At 29.1% G+C, this 12824-nt stretch overlaps 1 protein-coding gene across 2 annotated transcripts in view; it reads left to right on the top strand.

Moving 5' to 3' along the window:
- The window catches only part of Br140 (bromodomain-containing protein 140), a 148974-nt gene that overhangs the window by 47100 nt on the left and 89050 nt on the right, over nt 1–12824 (top strand). For both annotated transcript variants that reach the window (XM_067269906.1, XM_067269905.1), the window contains exons 3-4: nt 659–907; nt 9126–9441. In XM_067269906.1, coding sequence (XP_067126007.1) covers nt 659–907; nt 9126–9441 — 565 coding nt within the window. The remainder of the gene's footprint in view (nt 1–658; nt 908–9125; nt 9442–12824) is intronic.

Genomic DNA, 12824 nt, shown 5'->3' with positions numbered 1-12824 from the left:
TGAAAGGTTTCTCTGGAGAATCTGTTCCACCTTCAAGTTTAGATTAACTAAATTTAACAATTTCTCCATATTTTTTCCTTGGTGGGATCAGATGCAGGCTACATTACAATGTATTATTTTCCTCAAGTGAAGAAATGTTTTGATCCTCAAGAGGTGAAGAGACAATTATGAATACAAAAGATTCAACCCTGTTTAAGAACAGGGCAGCCTTCACAACTAAGAATAAAAGCAATATGTTGAAAAGTGTACTACCGTGAAAAAAATTTACAAACATGGGGTAATATGATAAAAGGAGGTATTCTAATGTCGCATTTTCTAGGTCTTTGTTTAATAAAATACAAATTAAAAATCCAATTGCAAGGATGAACACCTTAAAGTCATTAAAAGAGGTCATCATTAAAATATATTTGTCCTAAACAAAAAGATTCTTATATGCCAAAATTAAAAAAAAAAACTATAAATTGAAAAAGATGTGTGAATAGTCATAGTAATTTGATCAGTAAATCAGTAAATTAAAAATAAATTCATTATAATTGTATAAATGAAATTTAAGAAAAATTTGAGTATTTATATCAAGTGAATATTTTACAATTTGTATATTATTATTATTATTGTTATTGTTATTTGTAACTCTCAATTGTAATGTTGTTTATTATAGGATTGTGCATGGTTAGATATAATTAATGACAAAAGGAGGTCTGATAATACCCCTGAAGTTCCAGCAGATGTATTTGAACTTTTAATGGATAGATTGGAAAAAGAATCTTATTTTCAAAGTCAAACAACAGGAAAAGATCCAAATCCATCCATTGACGAAGATGCAGTATGTTGTATATGTAATGATGGGGAGTGTCAGAATTCTAATGCCATTTTATTTTGTGATATGTGTAATTTAGCTGTTCATCAGGTGAGTTTTTTCTTGTTATTAAAATATATATAAATAAAAAATTAAATCAAATCCATTTATGTATACATTTTTTGCAGTTACATGTTTAAACTGTACTTACTATTTATTTACATGATTTTTCACTTATGGCACTTTTTCTCACTTGTGCATTATTCATTTTGAAATGGAAAAATTTAAAGTAATTATTTTAAAAAAATGAAGAAATTAATTTGTACAATTCAGTTGGTTTTGAACTTTTATGAACTTTTCTTTGGAATGACTAAATTCACTTTGTAAGAAATTGCTTTTGAACTTGTTCATGTTGCTAGTCAGCGATGTTTACATATATACAAACGAATATACAGATATTATGCTAGAGTTTAGACTCAATTGTCATGTTAAATTGTTTCAAACTTGAGGAATGTTGAGAAAATATTGAGTGATGAGTTTACACTTATAAACAAACTCATCACTTAATAGTCCTCATTACTTCTAGTAATGAAAACAACTATTATTAAGTTAAAATCTGTTAAATTCTTTTATAATTGTTTAAGTTAAAACCTATATTGCTAGAAGTAGTAAACTCATGAATGAAGCTTGATGGAAAAAATTTTATTTAATAATTTGTATGTATGAGATGAAAAAAAATGATACTTTACATTTTAATAATAATAACTTTTATTAAAATTTTTAAAAAATTTTTGTTTGATTTAAAAATTATGATAGGAATTGAAACTGAAGCAAGGAATTGCTTGGAGGTTTGGGTGGCATAACTGGCATTGCACCATACCACACAATAAGTGGAGGTTGCGGGTTTAAGTCCCACTCTGGGCTAGTTATTTTCTTCCAGATGGTTCTAAATTATTTAATAAATTATTAAAAATTATAATTATTAACTTAGATAAGAGATGGCACCTAACATCTACCTCAAATACCAAATTACTTAATATCTAATCATTAATAATAGCATATTTATAGCTTGATTAATTACATTGATCATTTGGTTGATTATGAGACAGTTTGAATATTTTACATATATGAGATAATAGGATTTTGAAATAAATAATGCATTCATTGCTGAAATATTTAGTTTTTATTTGTTCAAAGAACAATAAAATACTCAGTTTAAGACATTTTATTTGTATTATTAACATTTCATGCATTAATAAATGTAGTTTGTCTTTGCTTACTCTCTCAAATTCACTGGTGTTGTCCAGAAATTCAAATGCTCAACTAAACAGTTAACTAAGCTACTAAGAAATGCTTTCCCAATAGTTGATTTGCTCACTTCTAAGTGTTTATTAAGGGTTTTTTTAATTGTGATATTTCACACCTAGAATTGATATGTTTATTTTTTTTTCATAAAAAACCACTTTATGATTGTTATATTTTAAAATTTTGCCACAAAGGTTAATATTTTTACATAGAATCCGACTATATTTTTTTTAAAATTAATTTATTAAAAGTCCAGTTATTTATTACATCAACTAGTTGGAGAAATCCATCAGCAACTAAATAAAAAAAAGTTTGGAAAATAAAACAAATTCGAATGGCAGTTACAATATTTAAGTCATATAGGCTGTCTAGAAGCCAACACCCTACCTGCCATCATGTGACATGATGTTTATATTTAGTTGTATGCAGTAACTTATGCTTTATAGAAAGTTTCTGATTAGTTTATTGATTAGATAAAGGTTAATTATTTTATTTAATGGCAAATTAAAACTTTGGAGAGTTATGAAAATATTGTATCAAAATCCCATTTGAGTTAAACAGTTTGGTTAATTCAAGTTAACTAGTTTGATTTAATATTTAAATCTCTATGCTGGATAACCGGGGAAAGAAAATGAATTAGTTATCCTGGTTTGAGTTAACTAGGTTTCCACTGTGTTAATAATATACTAAAATAATATATGAACAATTATTTATTGTGACATTACAATGCCAGGCTGCAATTTTTAATCATATTTTAATTTATTTAATTTAAAATATATGCTCTCCAATTCAAATTAGTAGTGGCCTGCCCCTATACATCATACTTTTCCTTTAGCAATGGAGTTGTGCTGGTCATCTGACACCTTTAAGAGAAAATTTTTGAATTGAAATAATGTGACTTCCAATTTGCATCAGAAGTTCATATGTAGTTAATAGGGACCTCCTGCCTTTAAGGTTTCCATATTTGGTCTTTTATCTATCTAACTCCTTTATCGAGATTAAGGAAAGCCGGACGGCCGACAGGCAGATAGATGAAAGTGGGGATTTATAGGTCTATAATTCTTTCAAATTGCAGCTCAATTAAGAATTATGTATATATTTAACATATCCAGAAAGTAAGTTCTGATGGGCTATTAAAAGCAATACTTATTTAGCTTCAAACCATGTTTATTGCCATGTAAAGCTATCCATCAACCAATTCCGAATATAATCGGGCGTGAAATGGCTATAATATTAATAATTAATAGATGATTTGGCATTAGAGGTTGACGTTAGGCGCCATCTCTTAATAAATTTAATAATTACAATTAATTAAATAATTCAAATAATAATTTAGTATTACTGGAAGAAAAGAATTGGCCCGAAGCGGGACTCAAACCCGCAACTTCTGCTATCTGTGCAGACACGCTACCAGTTATGCTACCCGGACCTTCGGCTTGATCTCCTCCTCCAGCATATATAAGATATAACCATCGACGGTTATTACACTGCCAGCTGGGGACGAATTCATCGTCCACAACATGCAACCCAAGGCACTCAACCGGCCATTGCAAACCCCGGCAAGGCATATATAAATAATCAAACATTTTTACTACACCCGATACAAATTATCTATTAATTATTAATATTATAGCCATTTCTCGCTCGATTATATTCGGTTTTGGTTGGTGGATAGCTTTACATGTATCGGGTGTAGTAAAGATGTTTGATTATTTATCGCCATGTACTGTATGTACATAGCTTACACTACTTTTCAGCATAGTTTTCATCATTGTTGAGATACTGTACTTTTCATAGCAGAGCATCAGGATTTTTTATTCACATATTGTAGAACAATGCTGCCCATGATACAAACCATAGTTATAGCTTCTCTGGCATTTTTCAATAAGTGTGTAGGTAACCTAGCTTTGTCCATAGTAGGTCTCAATTGTTTGCCAAGTTTGTGTGTTTTAGCAAGAGCAAAGTCTTGATGTGTCTGGGCATATGGTCATGATTATATCTAATTTAACAGTGTAGCAAGTAGTGTGTGAGTAAATCTAATAACCTAGTTCTGTAGTTTTTCAATATAATTATTACTTACCTTCCTAAAATTTATTGTTGTGATATATTCCTCCAACTAAGCTAGGTAAATTGACCATTTTACTAGTACTAATGGTCTATTTTAATTGGTTTTCATTACCACCACATCATATTTTATATGAAGATACTTGTATTTTAATTTTGAATGTTTTCTATTTTTGTGAATTTTAATAACATTCATATCCTTAATATGGATCCAGAATTTGTTAATATTGAAAGTAAATATTAATGAATTTGTTCATTATTATTGAATCATCAGAATCTGTATCATATGCTAAACAGTTATTCTTGCAGATTTCAATTAATCATACATGCAAATACTACAAAAAATTGTGTAAGTTCAGGTTATTTCAGTGTTACATCTTGTTACTTTATTTTTCAAACAAACAAAATAATTATACATAATACTCCTATGCGATCTTATAAAAAATTCTACAATTTGAATGGGAAATTTAATATTTTGATATTTTTTTCATAGATTAATCTAAATTAAGGTGTGTCCAAAGTGAAGAGAAACAATCAAGTCTTGTCTTAGAACTTTAGAACTCTGTACATGCACTCTTGTTTCAATGCATATACATGTGAAAAGATGTTGTGCAATATGCAGGAAGTGCAATCACAAGCTTCATCTGTATGAAAATGTACAGTGCTGAAAAGGAGAGTCTATCAAAACACATAATTTCATATTTCAAATCTTATGGATAAAAAGCAACAGTTTATCACTTTATCGTTTTGTCAGAAGTCAGAAGGACAAGCATTTATTGCATTGATGAATGTTATAACAAGAATGGAATTGAGGGTTACAAGCTTCAACCTGGGTATTTAGGAACACTAAATACAAAAAACAATGAAAACAAATAAAAATAATAAATATAAAACATGGCCGACGGTATTACATGACGGTTTGTGAAATTGTGGACTGTCAACTGGCGCGAACGACGGATGAATAACGTAAACAAGTATTTTTGTTAAAACGTTGCAATTTTATATTTATACAATGAAAACAAAGTAAAAGCTTTGTTTCATAAGTACTTGTCAATTTCCATAAGAGCTGCATCCCAGAAATTGAAAATCTCGAGGTCTACAATATCTTATATTAAAACAAAGAAACTGGGTATCAAGGCACATGTAAAACATGTACCCAAGTACTCTGGCAATCAGGAAATCTGAGCAAAGTCAGGATGTCGCAGAGTGTATGAAAAATCGTTGAAAAAATCCTCATTGTTGATGATGAAACCTATGTTCCCTTCAATCCTTTAGATGTACCAGGCAAAAAGTATTATCATGCAGAAGACTCAAAAGAAGTCACCTATGATGAAAAGATGAAATCTCAAGCTAAATTCTACAAATGGTATCTCATCTGGGTAGTGATGGACTGATTTGGCAATGTATCTAAACCCTACATTTCTGAAGGCACTATTATGAGTGAAGTTTACTTAAAAGAATGCATTCAAGGCAGGCTTATACCTTTCATAGATCAACATTATGAGAGGGATGATGTTTTCTTTTGGCCAGATATGGCAACAGCTCATTATATAAGCAAAGTCACTGATACCTTAAAAGAAAACATCAATTTTGTACAGAAGATGAAAAACTCCTCAAACATTCCGCAAACAAGAGGTGTCAAAAGATTTTGGACACTCTACAAAAGAGAATATGGAAAACAGAAATTGCAACCAAAAATTTGAGAGGATCTCAACAAATTTGGCAAAATATCAGCAATTAGATGTCAAAGGAATCTGGAAAAGCTGTGATGGACAAAGCCATATCATATAAGGGTGTTAAATGCAACTAATTGAATTTCTGAAGAAAGTAGATAACTTGTATATTCCTTAAAAGTGATAATTTTATCATATCCTCATCCTACACACCGGGGTGTATAAAATATAAATCGAACTCACTTGTGCCTATTGACCGGTGTGAAATAAATAAATTCAATTCAACGAACGTTTTCTGGACGCCTTCCGTGTCCTTCTTCAGGTTAACTGCTGGATTCTATTATTTTTAAAAAACTGCGTTCCGATCTTTTAAGAACAAATTCAAATGAAGATAGTTTCATCGCGCTTTCGAACTATCTTCATTTGAATTTGTTCTTAAAAGATCGGAACGCAGTTTTTTTTAAAAATAATAGAATCCAGCAGTTAACCTGAAGAAGGACACGGAAGGCGTCCAGAAAACGTTCGTTGAATTGAATTTATTTATTTCACACCGGTCAATAGGCACAAGTGAGTTCGATTTATATTTGATAATTTTATCTCATAATATTTTATTTTAAATCTACAGCAATTGAATTTTTTTTCTCTTTTCACTTCAGACATGCCTTAATATGCAGCTACATAATTTAAAACTTAGAAGCATTGAAAATTAAATGCCTCAAAATTTAATGTTTTATATGTGATATTTATAAATCATGTTTTAAAAATGTTAATAGTTCTGATAGTGTTTAATTCAATGCTTTTATTTATTATGTATAAATTAGTAGAAATAATACATTAGACAAATACTTTAATTTTATTTTATTAAATCAAAGAAGTTGATTTATCTGTCATTTTGTGATTTAATAACGGAATATTTCTAAGATAAATTCAGATATTGATTTATCTTTTCATTTTATATTTTAAATTTTCAATTAACCCTTTTCATCACAGATGTTATTACTTTCACCTGGTAAACACTTAACAGAAATGTTGGTCAGTCAAGGACACACTAGAAAAATTATTTTAACAATTCACCAATCGAATTGTAACAGTAGACACATGAAAAAATTTGTCATTATTTACCACTGTCGGTACTTTTAGTTATAGTATTTCTCAACAACTGTTGTTTTTTCTTTTCTCAAAAAAAAAATCAAATGTCACGACTGACATTTACAACTTGAAAATTTCACGATAATTTGACAAACATAAAATTTTCCAGTTTTTCTGTTTGTTTTTGTCACTAAGCCAGCCAGCCAGACAGAAGACTATGTTCTGTACACATTCATATACAATTTATTCATATACATAAATTTATTCATATCTGTCACTAATTATGATACATTTAATAAAATCTTTGCTCTGGAATCCGAAGATGTTTTCCTTCCTATCTGCTAACCTAATGTATGAGTCTATGATAGAAAAAGTAGTAAAAACTATTTATGAAAAATACATTAAAAATATGATTTGACATACTGTCAAAATATATATTTGGGATTATGAAAAATATAACAGAAAGGTAATATAAACTAAGTATCTTTATTATATATAGTAAACTAACTAAAACACGAGGAAACAATTAAATAATACAGTAGAGCATCGATTATCCGAATCAATTGGAGACTGGGGTTGTTCAGAAAATTGATTATGTACAAAAAAAATACATTATTAATATAGTATATTAGTATATCCCAATAATAGTATATTAATATATCCCATGTTGAAATTTTTCGTCCATGTTAAGCCTTACAAAAATTTTTATAATAATAATCGTGGCTATTATACTGTTAAAAATTATTTATTTATTTTGTACAAACAAAATAAATATATTTAAAAGTATAAAAACAAAAAAAATTATACTTTTTAGAAATTAATCTAGTATCAAAAACATTTGATTCAGCATGACACACATGTCCCAACACAGTCCGACTGGAATGTTTTCGGTTAACCGATGTTCAGATAATTGAAGCTCTACAGTATTAACAAAGAAATAATGGCTTATTTATGAAACAAGTACACAAAAGTATATGTGGAGCAAAAGTAAATTAAAAAAATTCCTAGTAATGGTTTTATAGGATGACAACATGCCACCTAGAATATGTAAAACAAAGGATGCAGAACAACATACCATCAGGTGCTGTCATCTATCGTCCATTTGTCATAAGAGACTGAATTTAAAATTGGTAATGATATATCATTATCCATTTTAAAGTCAAACTGCGAGTTTTAGGGTAACGATATATCGTTACCCTAAAAGTGTAAAGGTTAATAAAATACATTACACTTGTTTACCTACTCACTACTGCTGATAGCAAATGTTACAAACACAGTTTATCAGCTAACACACTTAGTTTTATAATGTCCTGTTTAGTTTTCATGGCAATAGAGCAACACTTCTTGCATTTATCTCTGCTGCTTGATTTACTATTATATTTTGGAGACATTTTTAAAGCACCAATCATAAAAATTTATAAAAACTGCAAACAATAGCAAAATGAGTGGCAGTGGAACCTCAGAATTCACATGAAAATGAAAAATGATGATATGCAATAGAAATAAGCCCACATTAATCATTTATTAAAAATTTATTATAAATTACTGGTCAAAGACTGACTTCAATGCCACCTCATGAGTGGTAAGAGAATTTCAGAATCTGTACAAATTTAAATTTTAGACATATGGTCATATTGTTTGTTAGTGTGAAAGTTAAATGATCATAAGTAAGGAGTGCCTATAGATTATGAGTAGAAAAATTAATTCAGGATTTTCTTAGACGATATTATTTTTAGAAAAGAAGTATCATGTATTCTTGCAGTAAAAATGTTTTATATTCAATAGAATATTATATTGAAAAATTATAAATTATAAAAGTGTTTCTTAAAAGTTTTGTAAAGAAATTATTGAAATTAATATGCATGAACTGGAAAAAAAACAAATAAATGCAATGTATATTATTTAAAAAAATCCTGTTTTTAATACAAAAATAAATATATATTTTTTATAGTTTTTTATGCGTAAAGTTATAAAATTATTTTTTTTAACCTTGTATAAAAGTGTATTTTCTATATAATTTCTGTAAGTTTTAGCCTCTTATTACCTTTTACTCTTTTATCAGTCCAAAATTATTGAAGTGAAACTAATTTTTAAGGTGACTACTGTATAACGTTTAAAACTTAATAATTAACTTAAAAATAATTTTTTAAAATTGTGTAATAAAACAAATTTTAAAAAATAAACTTGTTTATTTACAGGAATGTTATGGTGTCCCATATATTCCTGAGGGACAATGGCTTTGTCGTCGTTGTCTACAGTCTCCATCACGTGCTGTTGATTGTGTTCTTTGTCCTAATAAAGGGGGAGCATTTAAACAAACAGATGATGGTCGATGGGCTCATGTGGTGTGTGCCTTCTGGATACCTGAAGTGTGTTTTGCCAACACAGTTTTTTTAGAACCTATAGATAGTATAGAAAACATTCCACCTGCACGCTGGAAATTAACATGTTATATCTGCAAACAAAGAAGTGTAGGAGCTTGTATTCAGTGCCATAAAGCAAATTGTTATACAGGTAATTAAATCATTTAAATTTGTGATAGTTTTTATTAGCTTTATTACAGTGTGTTGTTATATTATAATTAAAATTTGTTTTGATGTTTATTTGAAATGATCAGTAATATCACTATTTTTTTTATAAAGATGTGATACTTTTACTATTAAAAAGTTTTAATATATCTCAAAGTGTAAATATTTTGGGCATAAAAGAGGATTCTAATAAATTTGGTTTAAAAATAAACAGTAGAAATAAACAGTGCATAAAAGAGGAAAACCAGCTTTTAGAGTAACAAGGTGATATACAGGGAAAATTACTTGGAAATTTTTCTGTTTTTGGAAAACCATGGAAGGCAGCAGTTTATTACAAACCAGAATTGAAAGAAAAACTGGATATTTAAAAATTTTTCTTGCCACTCTTTAAGACTACAAGGACTCTGCAGGTGTCTGTTGTTCAGACACGTCCAAACAGCAATCAATCTCCTGTCATATTTTTTTCAGCTTATCAGGTTTACAGATTCAAGAGCTACTGTGGGATATGTAAATGATCTTAACATATTGCTTAATTCTAAAGGGATGTATTTCTACATTAAGGCAATACACCACAGTAGCTGTTGATTCAGTAACACTCAATGTCTGACTGAAAATTTCTTTCTTAGCCTTTTGCCACTTTTGCAAATCATCTGAGAAGACTTCTCTGCATATAGTGAGTGTGCAGACTTGTTCTTCTTGGTTTTTCTTTTTCTTCATTTATTTTTTTAGCCTCTGCTTTCCTTTAGAGATCTTCTTTCTTTTTTTTTAAAATGTTAGATTTCTGAAGTAATTTCTCATGGGAATGTACAATGGACCTTTTTAAGTGAATTGAATTTTGCTTGAAAGAACCTATATGCACAATAACAATAAGAACATCAATGTGCTTAAAAAAGTATGACATGAATTTGACTACCATTTGGGTATTATTGGATCACAGGGCACCTTTGCTGAGTTCTTTTAATTCTTGTAATGCATAAATAAAACTTGCAGAGTTTCTCTTTCTATCCTACAGTTAAAGATCTAACCCTGCTATTGCATTGTCATTGAGTTGGACGGTGCTTTCAAATGAGACAACTCGTAACTGAACACAATAATGCTTATTTATCCCTGGAGTGGATGTGTAAAACAAACATGTAACAAACGTGAGTGGGTGCATGACATCTCAAAGACATAATTTTTAGATAAGAAAACACATTTTGATATCCAGCTATAGTTTAATACTAAAAAAATTTTCAACCTATTCATAGGTCTTCCTCAGTTAGGACTAATTAATTGAATACGTAGTGTTTTGAGATTAAAATAGAACAAAATGCAAATTTACAAATTTAAACTAATATAATATAAAATTTAAATAAAGAAAATATACTGTGATAATTAAATTTAAATTTAAATTATTGATGAAACAAATACATATATTAGTTATTTTTATTATTTATTTATTTAAGTTTTAAAGTTCATGATTCAAAAGTACATTTACACACCATAGATTGACTATCTGCATACCTAAAATTAATACACATTTGTTTTCTGTGAGCTTTAAATATTTTCTATCATTTCCAAGTATTAGAGGTTGTTAAGATTTCTGTTGGGTCAGATTGTTGCTGCATTATTGCAGCAATAATCTGATCCAATGCAGCTCTTCTCTAATTTGCTCTCTGGTATAGTTGGCTGTTCATGTTCCTGTTAATTGTATACAGATAATACTTGTCTTTCTTTCAAGCTCTTTGCTGTAGCACCCACATATGTAAGTTTATGTTGAAAATGTTGATCTTCCAGGTGAATGGAGTGTGGTGGAACAGTTTTCTTTTGGTTTATCATTTCTTAGTATATTAAAAATTGTATGATTGCATTTATGTGCTGCTCTTAGGTTGATTTTCTTGGCAACCTCCTCATGGATTTTTTTCAAGTATGAAAAAGTAATTTACCACACATCTTAAGGTATTCTGTTGTGAAGATTTACTTGTTGTCCAAATACATGCCATATTGTTTATCTTAAAATTTAAATTTTAATTACCACGTTTTATTTTCTTTATTTAAATTTTATAATATGTTTGTTTAAATTTGTATTTTGTTCTATTTTAACCTGTTTCATGTTATTCCTGAGATATCTTGGGCTGAAAAATAAGGGCTCAGACTGTTGGACCCAAGATATCTTGTTACTGCTTGGGAGCTTTTTTTAACACTAGATGCCGCTACTTGTACTGAATTTTGAAATCGGTGACTCACATCACGTGAATGGGTATAGCCTCTAGCCTCACGAGCAGGTTATTACAACAATATGAGCAGATGTTCAAAGGAAAGTAGATCCTGTAGTGACAGTCTATTTTAAAATGGCAGCAGCTGGGAGAAATTGCACCTTGAACAAATAAGAAATGGTTAAGTATTTGTTCAATTTAGGTTCTGGTGAGTCTGAATTATCACATAGTAATGATGAATATGTACAAAGTGAGGATGTGAGTGATTTTTAGTTTATACAGGAGCTACCACAGAATATGGCAATTTTAAAGGTGGGCAAGGTGAGAAAGTTGTTTTTACATTATTACAACCGAGAGAAAAACTAACTTCTGAAATATGGTTTTTTGTTTTTACATTTTTTAATATGTCCATTTTGTGTGTGCAAAATAAAAAGTAATTTGAAATGATACAATAGCTACACTTAATTTTTCTTTTAAAATACATAATTGCATTAAGCTTAAAATTGAAAAAATTTAACGTTAAGCCACATGCATAGAAGAAAAAATTTGACATGTAACAAGTTATAATTCTTCCGGGACTGCATATTACTCAATAGATAAACACTTACTCGAAAACCTTTTAAACGTGCAGCCAAATTTATTAACTTGAAATGTTTTCGGTCATGTTAAAAGACCTTTCTCAAGAAAAAAGCATTGTAAAATTCGAAGACTTGGTATGAATACGAAAATGAAAAAGCTTTAGAATGTTTTTGAACAATATTTCGTTGCAAAAACACTTGCATCGTCTTAATAAATATCTAATATTATGAAATGCACGCAAAATAGAGAAAAGAAAAATAAGAAAAGAAAAGAAAGGAAAATTAAAAATAACAATAAAAGTAAAACATCTGGATCAAAGTGAAAAACTTTTAACATGACCGAAAATGTTTGAAGTTAATAAATTTGGCTGCACATTTAAAAGGTTTTCGAGTAAGTGTTTATCTATTGCAACAAGTTAATCTCAAAATGCTGTTTATGTATTTGATTCATTAGTCCTAACTGAGGAAGACCTATGAATAAGTCAAAAACATTTTTATAGTATTAAACTACTGCTGGATATTAAAAGGTGTGTTTCCTTATCTAATTGTCTTATATCCAGTTTGCCTTGAGAATATTTTAACAAGGTCAGTTTTAT

Source organism: Centruroides vittatus, unplaced genomic scaffold (assembly GCF_030686945.1).
Source record: "Centruroides vittatus isolate TY-2023 unplaced genomic scaffold, ASM3068694v2 contig_359, whole genome shotgun sequence".
NCBI classification, from domain to species: Eukaryota; Metazoa; Arthropoda; class Arachnida; order Scorpiones; family Buthidae; genus Centruroides; species Centruroides vittatus.
This window is presented reverse-complemented; position numbering and strand designations above follow the sequence as displayed.